The 22,888-nt window shown below is 41.6% G+C and overlaps 1 protein-coding gene across 1 annotated transcript; it reads right to left on the reverse strand.

The window, feature by feature from the left end:
- Positions 1-222: 222 nt before the first annotated feature.
- On the reverse strand, positions 223-20,295 carry SMTNL2 (smoothelin like 2). Its single transcript, XM_010402563.4, has 9 exons — positions 19,422-20,295; positions 11,608-11,698; positions 10,658-10,900; positions 10,014-10,067; positions 8,869-8,944; positions 6,726-6,902; positions 6,063-6,180; positions 4,574-4,725; positions 223-3,054 (listed from the first exon to the last, which is right to left on the reverse strand). The coding sequence occupies exons 1-9, from the start codon at positions 19,824-19,826 to the stop codon at positions 2,928-2,930; spliced, it is 1,443 nt and encodes a 480-aa protein (XP_010400865.2). The 5' UTR covers positions 19,827-20,295; the 3' UTR covers positions 223-2,927.
- Positions 20,296-22,888: the final 2,593 nt, after the last annotated feature.

Below are 22,888 nucleotides of genomic sequence, written 5' to 3' on the forward strand. Positions count from 1 at the left end.
ACTTGGCCACTTCACAAATAATGAACCCATTTTCTACATCCAGACAAAATTCACAAGGAGCTTTTAAATGCATCTTACACAAAGCAATCCCATCTTTTATTTTGGACACTTTAAAACTACCTATGTAAGCCAGGTCAGGTTTAAATTAATGATACAGGCTGAACCTTTGGGATAGTTTTATATGTAATTACATATATCCAAGAATTTGCATGGGTTTGAGCATATGTTTAGATTAAACACTTTATTGGAAATATCACACAAAGGGAGAAGTGATGAAAGACATTCATCCAGTTATTATACTATAAAAGAGAAGGACTTTCCTGCTGTGGGAAGCAATATGCAAACATAATCTTAAAAAGTAGATGATGTCTCTGCTGACATTATCTTGAAAATACTGCACAGAACAAACTGCTTTAGCCTTTAAAAGTAGGATCAAGTTGCCAACAAACAACCATAGATACGTTTTTAGATACAATACAGAAACATTAGAAAAGTTAAGAAACAGTCCATTTGTGTAAAATATATACTATGCCAACTTAATATATTGTTCTTTTATCACTCATGCTAAACACGCTGTCATATATACACACATGCTCTGCATTTTTTAAAAATAAAAATACTAAAAAATTAATTGGGGGCATACATTATATAATTTAAATTTAATCATACAATCAAATAGTTGATGTTATTAATACAGAGCAGACCTCTTAATGCACAAAGCTGTAAGTTTTTCTAAAAGTATGTCATAGCACTATCTCCCTCATCTTCTTACACACAAACCACCAATAGATCAGCTCAGCTTTTAGTCCCACTTCCCTGCAAACAGGTTGCTGGTAAGTCCCAGGTATCTTTACCATCACCTCTCTGAAGCGGGAAGACTTTAGAAAACCTGTGCAAATACCTTGTGGGTAGCTGCAAAAACAGGCTAAATTACAGAAAGGATGAAGATTCACCCTGGTGAATTGGCAATAACTTTACAATCTAAAACTTCCTTTATATAATTATATGCTATTAGGCCTAAATTGGCCAAGCACTTACCTGTGTCTTACCAAGCACTCACATAACACAGTAAAATCATCCGTGACCCGGGACTGTGAACGAACGCAATGTATGAAGCCAGTATTGCCCCTCTTGTGGTAGTTACGATGGAACTTGGCTCTGCTAATCAATAAAAAGTATTCTACTGTAAGAATGTAAATAGGTATATTGTGTGTGCCAGTTGTGGACAGATTTCTCATCATGCTTAATCCAAACTCCTCCAAAATATAAGTACAATGTGTTTATCCTTACAGTGCATTTGGTGGAGCTACAGGTGCATGCTTACTCCTTAGAATTATGGTCGTCCAAGACAAAGCAAAAACTGAAGACAACGGCACTTATATGCTAACAAAGCGGTTGCTTCGTTCGTGGTTTCTTAAGTAAACTTGACTAGAAAGGGAGACTGAACTAAAATCATATTCCAAATGCAACTGAACTTCTGTACTTTTTAAACTGTAATTCAGAGCACACAGAGTCATGACTGGAATAAAAATCTTTTAAGTAAAAGCTCTGTGTTGTTTTCACTGATTTTACTTTGTTATCTGTCGCATCATTCTAAAAAGATGCAATAAATCTGAAGAATGCTTGATATATTTTATTATAAATGGTCATCAATACAGAACCAAATTAATCTTTCTAAATATCTACAAAAAGCACTGGGGCAGGTTAAAAAACATTCTCTAGCATGAGCAGAGGACTTGTGGCTTTCAATTTTTACTTTCTATGAGCCTTAGAAGGCTTTTTTTAAGTACATTTTTTTAGTGGTTTTAACGTTCATTGTGAAAACAACACTGTTGATTTATCAAAAAGAAAGCCAGAAAGAGTGACACATGAGCATTTTGTCTAGTAAATCTGGAATAATCTAACTGTACTGTGGTTTTAACACTAATTTAACTGAAAACTGAAACTAGTGCAACTCATTTCAAAACTCCCACACCTTTCATGTATTTTTTGTGTATTGTTCATCTACCTCAGTCAGCATATGAACTGAACCAGTTGTAAAGAGTTCACTCCTTCTCACACTGAAGAGCTGCTCTCCCCCTGAGTCCCGGTAAAAGCACATTACAGGCTTGTTTCTATTACAACTATTCAAAGGATTTTATACCAGGTGCCAGGTACTCCCACCTTTCCTGCAATCATAAACCATGCAAGCACACAATCTCAGACACAGAACAGCCCCAGTAGAGGCTTTAAGCAAGCCTCTCAGCAAATCACATTGGATTCGACCATTACAGACAAATGCCATTATGTAACATAGTAATCTGTCCCCACACTCATCAGACAAGAGGTTATGTTCTCTTTATGCTTTAAGAGAACAAAACAATGCCTGTTTGATCTCTGTGTGTGTATGCCGGAGTGGAGGGGTAGGGTTGGAGGAGAAGCATTATTGCCCGAGTGGTTGAGTACTCTAGGTTATTACTTGCTAAAGAGAATTTTCCTTGTCCATCTCCTATTTCTTTTGTACTACGCTCAACAGAGAAGTAAAACTGAAGGTGCTATCTTCTGGAGTTTTACCTGCATTTTAAGATGGAACACCTTCATAGCAGAATCACTGCATAAAATTGTCCCCAGCCTTACAGAGATAGGAGAAGGAAATTTGCTTCCCGGGATCTTTAAACATAAAAGCCCTAAAAATCCAACCTACTACTACCACCAAAATGACAGCATTTGCCTTTGCCAATGTCTTTTCAGACCCATTTCTGTATTAGTGACATGGTGATGTGATCAACACTTCAGGGCACTGCTCAGCAATACTTCAGTCAGCCAGCCACACAGCTGAACGTAAGCAGTAAAAAGCAAGAAATAATAATGTGTCCCATTTGCAAAATGTCACTCTTCCCATTAGCATGGTGTACTTGACCCTTCTGGCTGGAGAGGTGTCAATGGTTTTATTCAAAATGTCGTAGATGACTGTATAGGGACTGGACGTAGGTGAAGACGCACATGGGATCTGGCTTGTGACCCATCACCATCATGTCTTCCACTTCTATCAGACGATCACAGTGAGCCATTTTTCTGTAGTAATAATAAAACAGATACAACAAATCTAGAGTTACATAGCTGCTTCCAAGATTCATTTACTGCTCTGATTTGAGCATCATCGAAACATTTAAGAAATCCTGAGGTTTATCGGCAGCATTTCATTTCACAATTAATTGAGCAGGGTCAGGCCGGACATTATTATTTCTGTGACCATGGAATATTCCTGTTCTTTCTCTCTCTTCCTCTATACTGGAATCTGATCTAAAGCCCTGTAGGGTTGGGGCTTTTTTCACTATCATTCACATTCCTTATAGCTGTAGCACGTAGCCCAAGCTCACGCTACTCTGCCCACGTCTCAGATTTTGGTTAATATGTAGGGAGTTCCAAAAGAATGGAAAAACTCAGGAAGAGAGGAGATGTTGATGAAGGCCCATGTGGCTGTTGACTTGCTTGTTCTCCAGCACCCCCATATCTTCAAGATGTGAATGATGTGGACCAGCAGAAAGGAACAGATCTGCAGAGGCTTAAGATGAGAAATCACAAGGGCAGGAAGCAATTTGATCAGCACAGCTAGTACTGGGGTGAACAGCAGTAACTGAGAAAATAGCTTTTACTGGCACTTGAATAAATCAGTTGAAAGGCAATCATAGCTACGAACAGTAATTTCTGTAGATACCTCTCACCTACTGTTTCTTAGTGTTGTGTTCGTGGTGTCTTTTTTTCTCCCCTAAACTTACTGTTTACATAAATCGAGGTAGAAGAACACTGCGGCTTTCCTTTGAGAGTTGTAGATAGTTTTTCTTTAGAGATCAATCACCTAAAAGTATCACAAAATCTCCTTCAACTCACTGACAAGCAACAATATTTTTTTATATATACATATATGTGTACTTATAAAAATACTTGTAATTCCCAAATAAATTCCTTTGCTAGAGGCCACAATAAGGAGAAATAACATTATGTGAAGAATTTTGAAAGGTTTTTACTGAATGACCAGTGGAAAATCCAGTTCTTTAAGTTATTGCATTAGCCATGTATTCCTACCACCTGTTATCATTCGGAAGAAGTGTACCAAACCAAGCTGCATACCACACGGAGAGTTCTTACTGTAAGAATCATGTTGATACCAGCTCAAAAAAGTTACTATTTCTGACCGGTGAGTTCACATTCATGACGACTTTAACAAACAAGTTAGCATTTAACTGCCTGCTATACAGCACAAAGAAGAATCTGGATAATGTGATTGAGGGTATTAGCTCTGCCATTTCAGAAATGCAGTCACCTGGTTGAGATACTGAGAAGCTCTCAGCCTCGGTCTCTACTTACACTGAATTCAACCTTCATTCTTTTTCAACCAAAACAACATACAGATAGAGGTGAAGTCTCCCACATGTTCTATGCATTCTCTCTACAGAGCTTTATTATCTTTTTTGGCATAATACATGCAAGCTAATGATAGAGAATCTACAAGAATAATCCTTAAACTCTTCACTGCTGCCCAGGTGCATTAGACTTGAACTGGAAGCACTTCACAGAGAGCTAATGTACTCACTCAGCCGTTGTGAAGGCCAGCTCAAAGTTCTGCTTGCGATTAGCCGGGTCAAGCTTATTATAATCAAAAGCTTCAGGAAAGAAAGAATGAACAAGAGCACAGAATGCCATCCCATCATTCCAGCTTGAGGAGAAGTTCTGGAGATCAATGTGCTGTCACGATGAAAAAAACACACATGTTAATGCTGCACAGGGGAACAAATAAGAGCAGCTGCTTTTGTTCAATGCAGTTTTCTATCCTTCTTTCCCACCAGCAAGAGCAAGAGCACAGGCTTTATTTTTTTCTTCCCATCTTGGTATATCCATTTCACTGTTGACATTCTGGGGAAAAAAAGGCACACTTAGCAATGAAAGCTTTTTGCCTGAAATACCTAGATGCAAAGCAGACACATAGTCAAGGTCCCTGATCCAAGCCCACTGAAAATACTGTGAAGAATCTAATCAACATCAGTGAGCTGTGGAGCAGGCCCGATGCACCAGCTCAGTATCTGTGGAAACTAAGGACACTGCTTATATATAATCATAATCACCCTATGGAGGATTTAAAATTGAAGAGCAGTTCATTCTGTGGCTGTGAATAACACTAGATAAAGACTACGCTTTCTTGCTTTGCCTAATTCAATACCTGTTTACACACAGATAGGTAGAAATAAAGGAAGAATCATACCTACTGCGCAACCTGATTCTTAAAACAAATTCTTATTGTTACTTTCAACTGCCACAATGAAAAGAAACGTATTTGTGCCCTTGTCTCATGCTGCTTTCCCATCATATAAAATTCAAGCCCCAGCTTTTCTAGTAAGCAATTAACAGTAATTTTAATTAGTTCTGCTTATTTGTACTATAATGTACAGTTTAGCAATAATTATGCACATTTAGTAATGTTGAAAAACATACTACGCATGCAAAAAAAATCCCTAGGAAAAAAATTGCATATTTCTTTGACAAGTGCAGTTTAAGGCCAGGTAAAATGAAAAAAATCTGAACTGCTGTATTCTTTTAGTTACACTGATGCTACCTCATAAAAATTTACTCACAGTGTGATTCAACCTCAACCATTTACTACAAATTCATTTGTCAAATACCAACAGAGTACTTTGGTCTGCATGTAGCAAAATGGCCATAGTCTCCATGTATTCAGAACTTGTCATACATCATGTGAATGCAAAAATTACAGTCGGCAACGAAGAAAAAAAATGTCTGAGTGTATACTGAAGTTTATATCCATAAGCACAAAAATGTAGGCTTTCAGAAAAACACTAATGCATTGCTTTAATAGACATACAGAATCTCATTCATGCAATCACTGACTGTCTTGAAGTGCTGCCTGTGCAAACCATGTTTGTGTTACCCACAATAAAATTGATGACCTTGAGGAAGTTAACTTATTCTCTAGCATATTTTACATTCACCTTTTGAGCATGGTTTTTTGGCAAATTCTCCTGAAAAAAAAAAAGAAGAGAGAGCTGGAAGCACTAGCATATCTTCACCTTGTATCCTATGGTTTTTGAGCGACACCAGTCTAACAGAATTTGTTTAATGCTGCTAGCGCTGGCAACCCCAAAACTCAGCGACCTCTTCAGCTTAGCTCTGGATTCTCCTTTTCCTCTGGAAAATTAACAGAGATCAGATTAAATTACATTCTAGAAAAACTTAAACCTACTTGTCAGGAACATCTATGCAACCTTGCCCAGGTCAGCCCCTCCAGGTGATATTTGAGAAACATGTTGCTGAAACCTCAACTTGTTGGTCCTGCAAGAAAAACTAATTTTTATTTCACTAAAGCCAGAATTCCAAGCCCTCTTTTATTTAAATCATACTCCCATCAAGGAGAGTTCATACTTTTGATCCTCAATGAATGGCAACTATACTCGCAGTCTCCTATAATGATGGAGAAGGTTTCACAGAACTCTTTCTTGATAAAAGACACCTGCTGCTTCAGCTAAACAACTCCAAAGCCAGAGGAATCTGTAGCTGTGAACTTCCAAGGCTTGGTCTGTAAAGTCAGTGAAACTTCAAGTGACCTCATACTGTCCCTTAGCGCCGAATCCTACACTGAGAGAGTTCTCCCACCCATCTGTACTCTGCTGGTAATAACCGACAAATTAGTTTCCCTTTAAGAAACCGTTCTGGAGACAAGGACTGTGACATACTTTCCATCATCACGTTCCAATTTCTCGAAAAGCGCTTTTCTGGCCTGTGTTCCTATAGTCCGCGGGAGCGTCTGAGACCGCACCAGTTCTCGCCTCCTTTCAACTTGGCGACGTACGGTAGGAGGAGGCGAGTGAGAGCTGGGGGTCACGGTCACATCACAGTAACTGTCAATGGCACTGGAAAAACATAACATAAAAAGTATGCAGTAAACAAAAGAGTAACTCTGCAGTGACAAGAGCCAGCATAAAGGTTCAACTGCTGTCTCTAAACCTCCCAAAAGATCCATTTCAAGAGGATCTGCGTGAGTGAAAAGCAATTTTAATAAAAGTAAAATTATTATTGACACACAACAGCACTTTAGAAGACCATAAGGTACTATTACAAATAAGACACAGCTGGACAAGCCACAAGCACTTTGTAGCACTGAGCAGAAATACAATTAAAAACCTTCACGAAAAAAGTTGTGGTCACACAGGAGCACTAAATCCCTTTCATTGCCAAGGTTCAGGGTTCCTTGAGGCTGTCACATTTTCAAAATTAAACTTAAAGAGTAATTCAGGAAGTACTTTTGAAATTTTTACTTATAGCGCACAGAATTCTGAGCTTCTGTCAGCGTTGCTTTACTGACTGCAAGCTGGTAATTTGATTGAGAATATAGGATTATACTCCAATTTGTGTTTGTTTGAGCCATATACCGCTTCATCAGCATTAATGAAGTAAGTCACACATTGCATTTGGAAGTATTCTCTGTAACAGAGATGGGGAAAGAGGCAAAGAACAATGACATCAGTGTCACACATTAATTTCTGGTACAGATGGAGGTCAGGTATGACACCAAGTTCTCTAGGGTGCTTAGTGTATCATGACCCAAATATTGGAGTGCTGATGTTGGAACTACCTCAGAAAAAATGTAATGCCTAATTTGGGACTGTTTTCAAGGCAGATACAAGCCAAATTTAAGAGGTTTAAACTTTCTTCTCTCCCATTTTTTTCTTGATGGCTATTTTGCCTGCTAAGTATGTCTGGATATGCCAGGAGTAATTGTGATACCATGTAGTCCTCTACTAAGCAACTGCAACTCATTAATAAAGAATGTGTAGCAGTCCTCAGCAAGGCATTTGTCTAGAAATTAAACTCTAGGCTAGTCAAACTAAGGATATTTGATGGCAATCATATATTGGTTTCCAAAAATAAGCCCGAAGTTCAACACAGATGAGTATTTTTAAAACTGTTTTCAAAGGACCTGATAACATCCTCCTCCTAACAAAAATCCTCCACTATCGGGCACTGAAAGTCTTACTGACTAAGACTAAAACAATGTGGAAACCCACAGTTAGGTCTACTTGAAACTGCTCTATAAAATTTTTGTCCTTTCTCATCTCTGTTCCACTTAGCCCAGAGGAAAGCTCACAGCCTTTAACAGGCTTAAAATATAGCACTGGCAATTCATCTGTTCTTCGGTGCACTGGTGGGGCAGCCTGAAGAAGCCTCCCCCCCAAAAAAAGAGCCAAATGTGCTAAGGCTATCCAAAGCTGTAATCACAGGAGTGATGTCAACACACAGCCTACTAGATGTCTTGTGAAAAGAAAGGTGTGAGGATTAATCAAGATACGGCCCTGATACAGGAATCAGAGGCACAAAAAGAGCAAGTCGTGCAGGGGGTTTAGGGGGAATGAATTGTCCTCAAACTGGACACATACCACGACATATATAGCAGGTTGCTGATTTCCCATGAGAAGTACAATCAGTAAATAACCTGGCATGTTTCACCTGAGAATATCCAGGGTATGTATACAAGCACTGCTGTGTTGAACAAAAATTACTATGTACAGTACATCACTAGGATGGTTTTAGTACAGCTGGTGTGATTATTCCAGTAGTCATTGATTGGTTATTCCCTGAAAGTAGAAGCGTGGTTAAGAGGAATAGGCCCATTTACATGTCGACAGACCAAAATACATTAAATGAACTCCCTAGGTTAATGTAAGAGATTATGGGGCAACTAGATTAATGTACAATTATACATTCAATGCTTAAAATACAGCATCTGGGACTCACCTGTTTTCCAAGTCAGCAGAACACCTGTCCCTTGAGACTATATTGACCACAATGGCCTAACAAAATGTCATGAGGAATGCATACCTTTCACCAGTTTTGGTTCCACTACGCAGCCCATAGTCCACAGTTGAGACAGACTTGGTGGCAGAAGTAGCATTCTCTATATAAAAACAGAAAAGACACATTACTGCAGAAACTTTCCTCGTGTGCTTTCAAATAGAAACTTTCCTCATGGATAGACACGCATTGATTTTTACTCGTTACACTGTAAAGCTACAGGCCTCTAACTTCCATATGAGCTAACAAGCTGGGGAAGGATTTTCCCCAGCGGTTCAATTCCTCTGTAAAATTGTTGCACTGCAGCAAGGATAGTGTAAGCATACCAGAAAGGACTCTGAGAGGATATCTTTGATAAAACCGCACTCGGAAGGTCAGATCACTTCAGGCCCTTGTGCAGACCTCAGAGGAGGGCACGCTGCCACAGACACTTCAGTTAAAAGAAAAAGTGGTGCCTGCAAAAGTCATTCTAGCAGACAAGCCCTGAGGAGTTTAACATAACTGAGTGCATAATTTAAATGACCTAATTACTGCCAGGAAGATATTTTAGTTTGTAAACTAGAACAGACTCCAAGTTGCAAATGTGGCTTAAAACCGATTTTGCATCTTCCTTCCTCCATTCCTGAGTGTCTACCTTTTGTGCTTTGCCTCTTAGAGCTCAGCTCTGGACTCCAGCTATGCTCTATAAACGCAAAAGTGGAGTGACACATTTTGTCCTTTGACACATTCATATTACAAAGGAGACTCCTTACTTCTGTCTTACTCAAAGTCATTTGCTTCAAAACACATGGGTGGGCACACCACTTTCCAATTGCCACTACCTTGTGTATAGTCACAGTTTTCACTCAATCAGCTGAAATCTTCACTGCTCAAGCTGTCTGCCTGCCACACTTTTCTGGCACCTATGGTTTCCACTGCAGAGATTGCCTAACAGTACACATGTACATCACTGTGCAAATAAGGGTAAGAACCCCTCACTGAACTGATTGAGAATCTGATGGAGTAGAACAAGTTTTCATGATTCTATGAGTCTGCATACAGACTTGTTAGCAATTTTAGTATTACCATTTAGTACTACAAATCAAAACTACGTGCTCAGATCTGAATCCCCCAAAGAGCATGGAATCACTCTCAATTTTGTTGCATAAGGGCATGCTGATAGGAACACTCACCTCCAGTGGCAGATGAATCCACTGTTCTCATTGTAACTGAATTCCAGTCCTTCACTGTATCAGCACAAAAAAAAAAAAGACAAAGGAAGCGTTTGTGACATTCTCAGCTTTAGTAAGATAAAATCAAAAGAATCTGCAAATAATCCCTATCTCTTGCTGGCAATCCCATCTGGTCTCCTTCTATAATTTCTGACCTGTGTGTGTGTGTATATATACATAGTCCAATTTGTAAGTATCACAGCCAAGGATGAATGACTTCAGTATGACTTTTTTTTTAAACTCAACCTAACTTCTCACAGGGCCTCCAGTCTCAGAGCAGTAAAAATGTCTACAAATTTCATTAAAATAGCTGGGCATGTTTAAGAGATTCAGTAACTTATTGAATTCAGTAACTGTGCTATAAGATATGCTTCACTAAAAACTCAACTACATTAGGCAGCAAAAATTCTCTGCAGATGTGACATAACAGCCGAAAGTTCCAGCTAGGACCCACAATATTCCAAATTGAAGTGTCCCACAATGGGATATATAGCCATAGAAGCAACGTTTCATAATTACCACTAGGTCATGGGACAATACTGATAGCACCAGTTGAAGAAAGGAAATGGCATGCAGCTTCAGCAAGTTATTTTTGTCTCTTTTACCTGGCTGGTTGGAAGGTTTTACTCCCATTGTATTTGTGCTCTTGCCCTGTCCCAGCAGGCAAGAAGATGTATTAATTGTTCCTGTTGAACAGATGTTCTCTCCTGAAAACTTCTCAGATGTCCTGGTTACTGCAGTAACGGGAAGGTGGGGCATCTGTAAGGTGACTGCAGGGGCATGGGCTTCAGGGGAAGAAGATTCTGACATCTGAAAAGAGGTCAGCTCATGGGCGGCTTTTGCCTGACCTGAATAAAAAGCAGGAGAGAGGAAGGAAATTTGTTTGCAGATTTGTAACAAAGTTACAAACCCATGTCCATGCAACAACTTTATTTTACAAGTCATTGGAATTACTCCCCCGTGAATCACAGTACCACTTATGTAGCAGGAGCAACCCTAGCGCAAGCGATCCTCACAGCGATCGCACTTGCTCTACGTGAATGGCAGCAGGAACAATGTCTTCAGATCATTAATACACTAGCATTTGCATTCGGTAAGCTTCTCTTCCTCTGTGCAGCCCTCACTTCCAATCTCCTGCCCTGGCATTTTTGTTCTTTTCATGGTTTTATGAAACACTGTATGACTTTCTCTAAAGTGGAGATGTTAAGTCCTTCCTCCACCAAAGGATGATGGAAGTGGACGGGTGACTTGCAAGATGTTTTGGGATGCGAGACTGCAATGGAACCCAGCATAGCAGGCCTTATCGCTCGTCTCCCAAGTTAATGCGACAGTAATAGCCTCTAATTTATGAAACACCATAGTACATGTTTAACAGTAAAGCCAAAGTTTAAAAGTTAAACTCCTAATTAGGAAATAAAGTATTGGTGCCACAGGACAACATCTATTCTGAAACTATAGCAGATTCTAACCCTTCCAAAATGCGAGACCTGCTCTATGACTGCCAGGATCAGGTATTTTACAAGTAGTGCTGCTTCGTTTCATGCCCTGTTCGTACCTGATGATGAAGATCGATGCCCATTTTCAATGATGGAAGAACTAAAAACTCTTCTAAATTCAGGTTTCTGGTGGTCATCCAGGTCTACACTCTGTCAGAACAGACAATACACATGACAACTAAAATTCAAACAGCAGCAAAAGTGAGAAGAATATCCAGAAACACCTGCCAAGAACAGGCCTTCCTCATGCAAGTGACCCCAATATAAGAAGGGAACAATTACCTAACCCCAAGAGCCAAACCTGCAAATGAAGCATTGGCAACGCAGAACTCACATCAATCTTCACACACTCGCCCTTAATGGGCCCCAAGCACCTAGGAGGTGTTATCTTTTGTTAGATAAAGGTATCACCATCCACTGTGTGATGGTGATAAACAGAAGACTCCATGTAATAGTGGAGAAATTGGCTGAGATTGCAGAGTAACGCTCTGCATTTTTTTTTCTATTTGCTGCAGAAAGAAATTCCATTATGAAAACGTATTGTTCAAGCAACACATAAAGTAAATCCAATCCTAGGACATTACAGCTGTATTATAATCTGTAACCCCCGTAAGAATAGCTTTCTTCTGGGAAAAGCATAAATTCTCCTCATAATGCCTGTCAACATAATTCCAGAAAAATCAGTCAGGAACCTTTTTGTGGGTTTAGTAGGAGGTTTTGGGTTTTGTTTGTTTGACTGGGTTTTTTTGGCTGGTTGGGCTGGATTTGGTTTTGGGGGGGGGGGGGGGGGGGAGGGCACGTTAAACCATGAGGAACTATGTGATTTTCATCTGTGTGACTGAAGAAAGAAGAAAATGCTTCACGGACACACACTTACTGCAGCTAAAAAAAATGTAGCTTCCAAGAAGCAGCAGCTACAAGTCGTAGAGAGAAATTCCCCAACACACAGTCCACAAAAACAGTTTAATTGATTCTGGACAGTTATCTACCTATGAGATGGGCCAAAAAATTTATTACTAAAGAAAAAAATCTGTAATGTGCCATTATAAATATAATCAAAAATTCTTATAATCTCAATCCAAACAAGCTTCCTTTTGACAGAAAGACTGAAGATAGATACCAAATATTTTATACTGTACATAATTATAAAAACAACAAAACGTAACAGAAAAGGAAAGACACAGGGTGTATACTTCTAACAAATTAATTTGTTTCTGGTCTTCATACACAGGAATTATGGAGCGAACCGGTGATGTGATCATAACAAACTATTCTCTCAAATATAAATATATACATATCTATCTAAAATTATCTCATATACAATACAGAAAACCCACGATCAAGACAAATCAATAAAAATATTTTCTTGGAACTTGTCGGCTGTTTATCATGCATCTGTTTACATTCATCCAAAATTAACCAGGAACAGCAGACAATAACATTAACACACTTTGTAGATTTTTTTTTTTTTTAACTGTTTTATCTTGTTATATGCTGGAGAGTGTACTTGAGATACTACAACTTCCATTACTTTGGATGCATATCCTAGTCAACTTCCGGTAACTACGGTCTGAGATCTTGCTAAGAATTTGTTAATTACTATTAGATTACAATAAGGCAGCCTAAACACAAAACTCTCCTAGGGCTGGATTCAGATCTTTCTAGATACTAGTGTCAGCCTCCAACTGATTTCAATGGAACAGAGATGTACATAGCAGAATTTGCACCTACATGACAGTATTTAAGGCTCAGCACAGATGGCGCACTTTATTACATTGGACTGCACGCTGTTTTTTAACCTGGGGTCTGATTCTCATGACGTTTTATTTCTACGCTGAGGAAAAGAGATAGGGTGACCTGGATATGATTTTCAAACAGAACAGTACAGAGTTAAGAAGAGGACTGGACACTTCCTGAAAATGTGGAAGATGTACTCTCAGAAAATTACTTTTCAAGTTTTCTCAGCTAGGAGCTTTCACTTAATTCTCTAGTCTAGTTTCTAAGTCAATGATCTTTCAGGGGCTAAATGTGCACTTACATGCACTGCTAGATAAGAGTGTGGAGGTTACACAAGGAGCCAAGCCATTCCTTTGTCTCTTTACCACCAAAACACAGAAGAAGCTGCTTTTCTTTTTCTGTTCTTTTGAACAACAGCCAGTCAAACAACCAATCACGCATAACACCATGTTTTAGCACAATATTGCTCATAGGCCCGTTAACAGGACTGACAGATTTCCACTGATGCCTACTGAAGGCTTGAGGTGCACCTAAGGTAGCTGGGAGTTAGAACGCCCATTCCACAACTAGGTTAGCATGTCTTAAGATACACTGCAAGTTTTGCACATGAAATGTTGATTCAATGATTGATACAATGAAGTTCACAGTGGAAGCACAATCCAAACAAGGTAAAATTTTGCTTTGTTTTAATTTCCCTCTATATTTGTTATTTAAAAGAAAGGAAAGTAACTAGATTGGGGAAGTTGCACCATGCAGAACTGAAAAAATTAACCCTGTCCTGGCCAAAAGTAGGATACCCACATACAACAAAGCTGAACTCTTGATAGTTACCTAGCTCAGGCTAGGTTTTTTTGCAAAGCTAGTCTGCAAACTTCAATACATCACCAAAAGAGCAACTTTTTTAAAATAATATTTTTCAGTTTTATACCATCTGCCATCCCTATGGAGAATGCTTCCATCCACACACACAGTCTGACCTACTGCCACTAAACTGGATGTGTCACTGTATCCAGATGTTTTATTTTCTGAAAATAAAATTATTTTGAAACTTTTGTATTTATTGAGAAAATGATACTGTGCACGAATAAACTCAGTTATCACTAGCTGTCAGGATTGAGAAAATTACAACAAATACTAATTATAGAAACCACGCAGAATGAGGGGTTCAGAACTTTTATTGCTGTCTTTAGTGCAACTGAGATCCCATTCAACAATTACTGCCCATATCCAGAACTGAAATGTAAAGCGTAGCTAATGCAGCTCCCTAGAATGTACCCATGATACACAGTTAGAACTGTTTAGCCATTCATGTCAGCCATTATGACCTGAATCTGAAGAACGCCTGTGCAGGCTGTAAACACGAATCTGCTTTTGTAAGCTGGGGAGGTGGGGGTGAGTAAAATCGTCAAATGACATGGTCCTTGCAAAGGTCACGTAGCACTCTACACACTGAACCGGCTTTCTGATGCAGTGACAAGAGCTGCATTATCTTATTTTATGCAAGTCTGACTACTACAGTTTGGCTAATAGTGCCAAAGAAGAAACTGATACCAGGCTGGAGGACGGGGAAGAAGGCCCATGTGCTGACAGAACAGTGGGAGGATCTGGGATCAGATTCTGATGTGCCTTTAGTAGTGTCAGGCTGAAGTACTTTCAAAATCCACTTTGGAGATGCCAAGCTTCTGACAAACCCATGTGTTTAGCAATACTACTTCTGTCAGTGCTGGTCACATAGATTATAAATAGCAGAGGGATAGCTACATATATCTGTACTTAATATTAAGAAGTACTCATTTGTACAACTCACGTAAAAATGACACAATGAAGAACTGGTGGAGCTGAAGAAAAGAAAGTTAACACTAATATTTTGCATGCCTTATCCAAGCTTGCTTTTAGAACTAATCTCTCCGTAGCTCAGAGGTCTCCGTGTAATGGAGGGTGATAATACTTTCCATAGTTGTAGGGCTGCTGGAATGCCTCCTTTGCCACAAAGAAGTTACACTTTGGAGAGCCATAACCAGAAGCTGCAATTATCGCAAGCCAGTAGTGAAAATTCAGCACATTCAGAAAAAGTAAGAGCCAGATCACAAGATTAGAAAAAAAAGAAACACAATTGTTATCTCCTTCCTGAACCTCTAAGGTGCGTGTCTGTCACGTCTTCAAGATTTTGTCTGCAACAAGGTCAAAGCCTAGAAGAATGAGAGACACAAATGAGATTACTCTCTCATTTATACAAATTTGTGTCTTTCGTAGAACCACCAACTATCACAAGGGTCACAATACAAATCACTGGCCCTAGGAATGCTGTTTATCTAGAAGTACATCCCCTTCTTCTTAGGTATGACAGGTGAAATCAATGCTTCACTTTGATGAACAGTAATATCGCCACACTGCCACAAAGGCAAGGTTTGATGCTCTGTTCCTCGCATATATAGGGATCATTGATGCATCAGATACAGGGAATGACAAACTTTTGAGGAAATGCAAACAAGCCTGCTAGAACCCGGCAGAATTGCACCACATTTACCCCTTAATTCTACGCCTAGAAAGCCATCGCCCATCAGACAACACAAGTATTCTCTATCTGTAACTGACCCTGCAACTTGAAGAAAAAGCCTTGAACACCATGAACATATTAGAAAAGCTATTGCACTGAAGAAAAAATGTAGAAGTACTTCTCATAGAACCTCTTCTGAAGTAAGGCTGGATATAAATGGACAGGAGGGAACGATTCTCCCTTAGCAGCTTTAGCAGGTGCCTGTGGCTATGTCAAAGTGAATTAAAACAAAACAAACAACAAAAGTAATCTAGCTAAGGATCAAGGCAACCTCGACATGTCACCATTCCAAAAGGATATTTGCAGGAAGTGTAAGAGAATAATAAAGAAGTTAAACAAACAGACTTCCTTTATCAAATGTAGGAGTTGAGATCGTTTAGAAACAGAGTGTGTAATGCCAGGTAATTGCTGGATCATGTAATCTCCCTGTCATTATGGAATCCTAGAATGGTTTGGGTTGGAGGATCATCTCGTTTCGACCCCTTGCCATGTGCAGGGATTCCACGCATTAGATCAGGTTGCTCAGGAGCCCATCCAACCTGGCATCAAACACTGCCAGGGACGGGGCATCCACAACTTCTCTGAGCAACCCGTGCTTCACCACCCTCTGAGTGAACAGTTTCTTCCCAATATCTAATCTAAACCTGCCCTCTTTCAGTTTTAAACCACTGCCTCTTGTCCTGTTGCTATCTGCCCATAGAAAAAGAAGTCCATCACCCTCCTTTTTGTAAGCCCCCTAAAGTAACGGAAGGCTGCAATGAGGTCTCCCTGAAGCTTTCTCTTCTCCAGGATGAACAACCCCAGCTCTCTCAGCCCATCTTTGTCGGAAGCCCGTAGGTCATTACGTACACCTGAGTCATGTCTTATAGAGTTACTCACAGGCCGCCTAACTGTTGGGTGCCATCAGGTCACCAGGAAGAGATACCAATGGGTAATACTTGTTTAGACCTTCAGAGGTGGTCATAGCCAGCTATCTATCTCTCTGTGGCTTTGACTGCTGCAGGTAGATTCTCTGCAGCTGTCTGCCCACATTATAAAGAAACTCTTCTGACAGTTTTAAAACAGAACACCCTTAAAGTAGTTTTAGTCCTCCCTCTTAACAAAGCCACCCTGCTCAATCACAAAAACTATGGGAATATCGTAAATTATAAAGCTCCTGCCAAAATGTAAAATCAGATCAAAAAAAAACGAAGATCAAAACTCTTCCTTCGTAAATGCTCAGTAGCGCAGGTATGGCTCCAGGATCCGGATCTTTGAAACCAATTCTTCCAACATCCCCTATTTTCCACCTTTGTGAAAGCAGCTCTCAAGATTCTGGCCTGGTTAAGAGAGATGAGCTGAAGTCCAGTATCGAAGTAACGGAAAGGCTCACCTCTGAATCGGAGTGGCTAATGGCCATTTAAAATTCCACCTAAACCACCTAAATTTAGACTGCTGTATACCAGCTTTCAAGGACATCATAGCAGAAATCGCCCAGATTAGAATTAAAAGGAGATTTGTGTCCTTACTTCTGAACTCTGCTTGGAACTCCCCGGATTCATTTTTTCCCAATGAAATTACCATGAAAAATAATCTAGCAATATTAGAAAATAATGGTTCAGATACCAAAGATGCTCAGAATCTCCAGTATCCAATTAATGCTGCATCAACCACACAGCAAAAAGGAACTCAACCAATAAATCTTCTCTGGACCCAAAACCAGCACATCTTGATTTGCTGCTCTTTCCAGCCCAGTATCATTTCCTTCTCGTACCTCGCACTTATATTTACTGAAGTATTTACTGAGACTAGAACTGTCACCAGTTTTATCATAGGTACTAATTTATCTGAAATCATACACGGTGCCACTTATGGTATTCTGTTTCAAATGCTTTGGTCATACAACCAGAAATCGGAATCGGCTGAAGGAACAGTGTTCGTTACAGAGAATCTGGGTGACTGGCACAGCAACCGAGGCTTGCTCTTTCACCATTTGTGTGCAGCCACATCAGAAGCTGACTCACAAAATCATGTTTTCACTGCACAAATTTGGTGTGTACAGCCGTAGCTGCAGCTCCCATAGTTCTCAGTACTGAAATTCCCTTTCGGTCAGCTATGCTAACTTGGGAACTTCTCCAACCTAAATCGTTGGGAGGGCGCTGAAGAATGATCAGTACTTAAGCGATCTTCCCTGAACCCTTAAAGCAAAGCAGGAAGGTTCCCATCCAAACAAAAGCTCTTACCATGCTTTCACGCAGACCGATATCTAAAGCTGGATATCGCCGTAACATTGATGCAAAACTCTTCACAGACTGTGAAGTACACACCGCAGGGTAGACAGCGGCGATGGAGCGGGTGAAATGGTGCAAGGGACCACAATCCCTTGTCCCTTCCATATCGCTCAGCTTACTTCTATTCCTTGCAATACAAACAAGTGCGGATAGCTCCACAGAACAAAAAGGAACCAATCTGAAAGTTGTACGGGCGCTGCTCACCTTTGTCACGTGGGGGAAAAGGCAGCAGTTGCTATAACGTATCAAACAGCCCCATTACCTTTTCATTTGCCCAGAGGTAGGAAGCCCTATGCCCCCCGTTCACAGGTCAGTGGGAGTGAAGAGAGCTGGAATGCAATACAGACTCTGTTCATTCCCAGAAATTCTAGTGAATTTAATTTCCAAGTTTTCTTTTTTAACCCCAAGCCTGGATAGACCACAGACCAGTTTTTTCAGCTTCAACAGTCTTAAAACCCCCTTAAGACATGCTTAACCAAGAGGACACGAAACAGGCTGTCATCTGTGAAAGCCAAGTCTCCGGTACCCCAGTTTTATGTGACCTAATCACAGCGTATTGTCTGGGTGCGCTCTCCTGGCATCAAGCATTGCACAGGAGCTCTCAACTCTTCTCTCGGAGACAGAGAAAAAGGATTACAAAAAACATCTCGGTACCAGATGAGCTTCCCACTAACTGGGGTTTCTATGCATCAAGTTTACAATGCTCCATTACACTGCGGGAAGTTTTATCAGGGGGAGGAATGATTATATTTGTGCAAGTTTAGGTCAGAGAGACCATGGCAGCTTGTGTCGACCTCTCAGGGACAAGCTGCAGCAGTGAGGGTCAGCGGTCAGACAGCAAAATCGGCTCACCACGGGATGTTATCTGAGGGAAATGTTACTGCCTTCTATACGCTAAGCTATTCCCCTTTGTGAGCTTGTCAACTGGCAAACAGCATTGCTGGCACACAGATCCCCCAGAATCGAGTCCAGAAAGGATACAAAGATATTCACATACGTACGCACATTGATAGCCAAGACTGCCCCACCTCCTCTTACTCCTAACCACAGGGAACTGACAGGTTGCTACCACTCTAACCAAGATCCCAGTCTGACCAAACAGAGCCATAATCAGGTAGATTTCCAGGTGGTTTCGCGGCCAAGACCATTTCTCAGAGCACCTCCCGAAATACCACTGACACTGCACTGCAAAAGAGGAACCCCCGGTCCCTAAACGTTACCCCGCGCCAACGCGGTCTGGCAACACCCGTGAAGCATCCGTTCATGCACGCCCTTGGCCCTCCCTCCTGCCGTCTCCCCGGCCGCTTACTTGGCTCCGGCCAGTGCCCGCTAGCTTGGCATGACTGGAAAACGTGCCGTCGGCCGAGCCTTGCCCCGGCGAGCCGGGCCCCACGGCCTGAGCGCTCTCCGCCGCCTCCTTCACCCACTCCTGCGGCAGCCCCGCCGACCGGCCCAGGGCCTCCACCTGCCGAGACAGGCGCTCCAGCTGCACCCGCAGGCGCCGGTTCTCCTGCTGCAGCTCAGAGACAGCGTGTGCCAGGGGGCTGGCGAGGCGCAGCACCTCCTCCACCTGCCGGCCTACCCCCTGCTTGAACAGCTGGATGTCCATATGGATCTCCCGGACTGCGCCCCGCAGCGTGTCCTCGTAGCGTCCCAGGCCGTCGCAGACAGTCTGCGCCTCCCGGCTGTTCAGATCCTCGATCTCGCCGGCCATGGTGTCCGCGGACCGCAGGCTGCGCGGGCAGGGACGCAGGGGGCTCGGGAACGGCTACCCGCAGACGCCCGATCGTCTCTCCTCTCGGCGCCGCCTCTCCTTCCCTTTGAGAACTGCCTGTGCCTCCCGGCGGCCCCCAGCGCGGCCCTAAGCCCGGCCCCCCCGGGCACGGCTCGTTCTCCTGTGGCGCAGGAGTGCGGTGGGACACCCGCCGCGCCCGGGGCAGCTGCGGCACAAAAGTAGCGCGGGCGGAGCGGCTGCCCGGGCCGCCCCGCTCAGCGTACACTGCTCCAAAGGGGGAGATTGAATTTCGGGAGGCAGTGGTGGAAGAAGCAGAGCGAAGGGGCGGGGGCACGGGCTAGTTCACAGCTGCCCAGGGACTTTAGGGCCCGAGAGGGCCGGGCGCCATGGGCTGCGGGCGGGGCCGCGGAAGCGGGACGGCACGAAGCCGGCGACAGCGCCGGTGTGGGGGAAAGAAGAGATGGGAGATGTGAGTCGGGAAGGAATAGGAGAGAGACAGAACGACGAGAGGAGGGGTCAGTACCAGGTCCTTCCCGGGTTGCTTGGACGATGATGATGTCAAAGTACGCACGGATTGTCTCTTCCGCGAACGCTGAGGCAAAGGGAGAAGAGAATGGTCTTTGAGGGCATAGAGACAGAAATGCACGCACATACACCTTTAGACAAAACGCAAAGTTTCTGTGCTTTCACGTGCAGCAACTTACACCCAGCACGCTCACACTTAAGCGTTTCCCACCATAGGCTGCAATTCGATGGGCGTTAGTATTGAGCTGCCAAGTCATCCAGCAGATCCAATCTGTGTGCACGGGGGATGAGATACACATTTCCGTCAAACTAGCCAGAGCTACGATGCAGAACGCTTTCAGGTGTATTCTTTACTGCAGCACAAGACAAAAAAAGCCCCACAGAAAAAAGGAATCTGAAAAATATTTAAAGCAAATTTGCCTTATCGGGTAGCCTATATATGTCGGCACTTTATGTCAGGTAGCTACACCTTTTTTGGTACCATTTAACAGTTGTCAATAGTAGTTCTCTTGCAGCAGCAAGTAGCCAAGACTGTAAATCTAGAATGTGCAGGGAAAGTTGGAGTTCTGCCCCCGTCAGTACGTATAAAACCCCAAAGCAATAATAACAGAATTCAATTACCATTAGCTCACAGGCAATTTCTTAACATATGCAGCCTTATCTAAAAATAATACACGCGTGTGTGTGTGGTTATTAAAGCTGACAGCTCACAGCTATTAGCTAATAGTACTAACAGTGTAATTCTTTGGAAAATACTCTTCCCTGCAGAGTAAATATTTCCATTTTTACAATATCTTTAATTACTAAAGAAAACTTTTACTTTTTCACAGATTAATTATCTAGTAGAAATTTCAGTTTCCTGACAAAAGGTGTTTCGAAAGAAAATTTCCAACCTATTCTTGGCAAGGTCTAGCAGAGCCAAGCAAATCAAATTGTTTTGCTATTTACAGACTCAGCAAGCATAGAGTAATAGCAAAACCCTAGTATTTTTAAAATTGCCTCTCATTCATGCATTTGGAACAATTTACAGTACAAGTTAGGATACCAACAGTTAACACACTTCCTACTCTCACAAAAAGTTTAAGTAAAACCTTCTGTCTCTGTCCTGTCACAAATGAGGAATTAGCTTTATACTTCAATAGTCTAAAACCACACCCACCTTTCTCTTCCCTTTGAAATCTTCTCCTTCTGAGCTCTTGCAGGTGGACAGAGCATGGGAATATGTCAGTCTCCAAAAGCCCCTCAAAACATTTATTGGAAGTAAACAGCACAGGTGAAGCCCAAACCGGTGATTCAAAGATGGAAAGAAGACACTCAGATTCTCGGTGCTTAAACTGAGAGATTTAGGATATTTTGATGCCCAAATCACACTAGGCTCTCTGTCTCAATATCTGACGGGTTTTCTTCTTCAATAAAACTCTATCAGGAAATAAGATTTCTTTTGAAGCACAGGCAGTTAAGGACCTCTTTTCAGGTCAGAGCCACAACCCAAAGACCAAGATCAATGGGTGCATTTCTGTTCACGGTGTTTCAATAGTTCCCTAAGCACTTGCAGTTACTGCTTTTTAGAATCAATCCAGAGTACTGGAAATAAAGAAAAACTGTCCTAGAACAGCAGCAACATGTCACTTCATTAAAACAAACTCTTTGCTTCCCTACCTTTCTCCACGCAGGGCAACTCGGCATTTGCTTACTGCAATAAAATAAATTCTTTTTTGCCAGCAAGAAAGATATCCTGGTTTTCATGTCTTCTGACACGATTTAGAACCTCGAAAAACACACCATTTCAGCTAAATTAGCTGGCAACATGGCTTGGCCGGACATCACGGGGAGGACGAACAAATAATACTAATAATGTGCCGTGGTTGCATTTGGGATTTCTAGAGGAAGGATAGCCTGACTGAAAATATTTGGCATGTGGGAAACATAGACAAGGACTATATTACCCTCAAAATCTCATTTGTCGAAATCTCCCAGCAGGGAGAAGAAACATGCATGAAAACCAGGCTGCCAGTATTCTGTTAGCAACGATCCAATACTACAGCCTACAGTAATACAATGATTTGAACAATTCCTCTAGCAATATCACACATGTGTGCTGTAAGAGTTTTATGGCATTTCTAGAGTATCTAATCTAGCCCAAAAGCAAACCGGCATCCATAGAACATGTAAGATTCCACAGTCCATCTCCAATATCCAGTTTAGTTAACTTAATGTAGGGTTCTGCTTGGAAAAGTGTCATTGAAAAACGGTACAGCCAGGCACCAACAGAAGGAAAAAACAAAAGCGTTTTAGCCCAGAACAAAATATGCTCAATTTACCTAGAGAGAAGTTTGGAGTTTGTCTTTAAATAAATGACAGGCCAGCATGCTCACCAAAGGCTTTGATAAACTATTTTAGTTCCTCGAGTCTCTTTTCATTCACATTAGCAGATCAGTCAGATCAGGCACTAGCAATCGGGCTCCGATTTTCCTCTCTGCTACTGACTTCCCTACAATCATAGAGCAAGCTATCAA

The sequence above is a fragment of the Corvus cornix genome, chromosome 19 (genome assembly GCF_000738735.6).
Source record: "Corvus cornix cornix isolate S_Up_H32 chromosome 19, ASM73873v5, whole genome shotgun sequence".
In the NCBI taxonomy this organism is placed as follows: domain Eukaryota; kingdom Metazoa; phylum Chordata; class Aves; order Passeriformes; family Corvidae; genus Corvus; species Corvus cornix.

Bases quoted from the DNA above. Each gene is read 5' to 3' on its own strand.
- SMTNL2 (XM_010402563.4), bottom strand. From the start codon at position 19,826: ATGGCCGGCGAGATCGAGGATCTGAACAGCCGGGAGGCGCAGACTGTC. The intron at 10,068-10,657 runs GTAAAAGAGACA...GTGCTGATACAG, and splicing joins AAAACCTTCCAACCAGCCAG to TGAAGGACTGGAATTCAGTT. The intron at 8,945-10,013 runs GTGAGTGTTCCT...GTTTTTATATAG, and splicing joins GGATTCATCTGCCACTGGAG to AGAATGCTACTTCTGCCACC.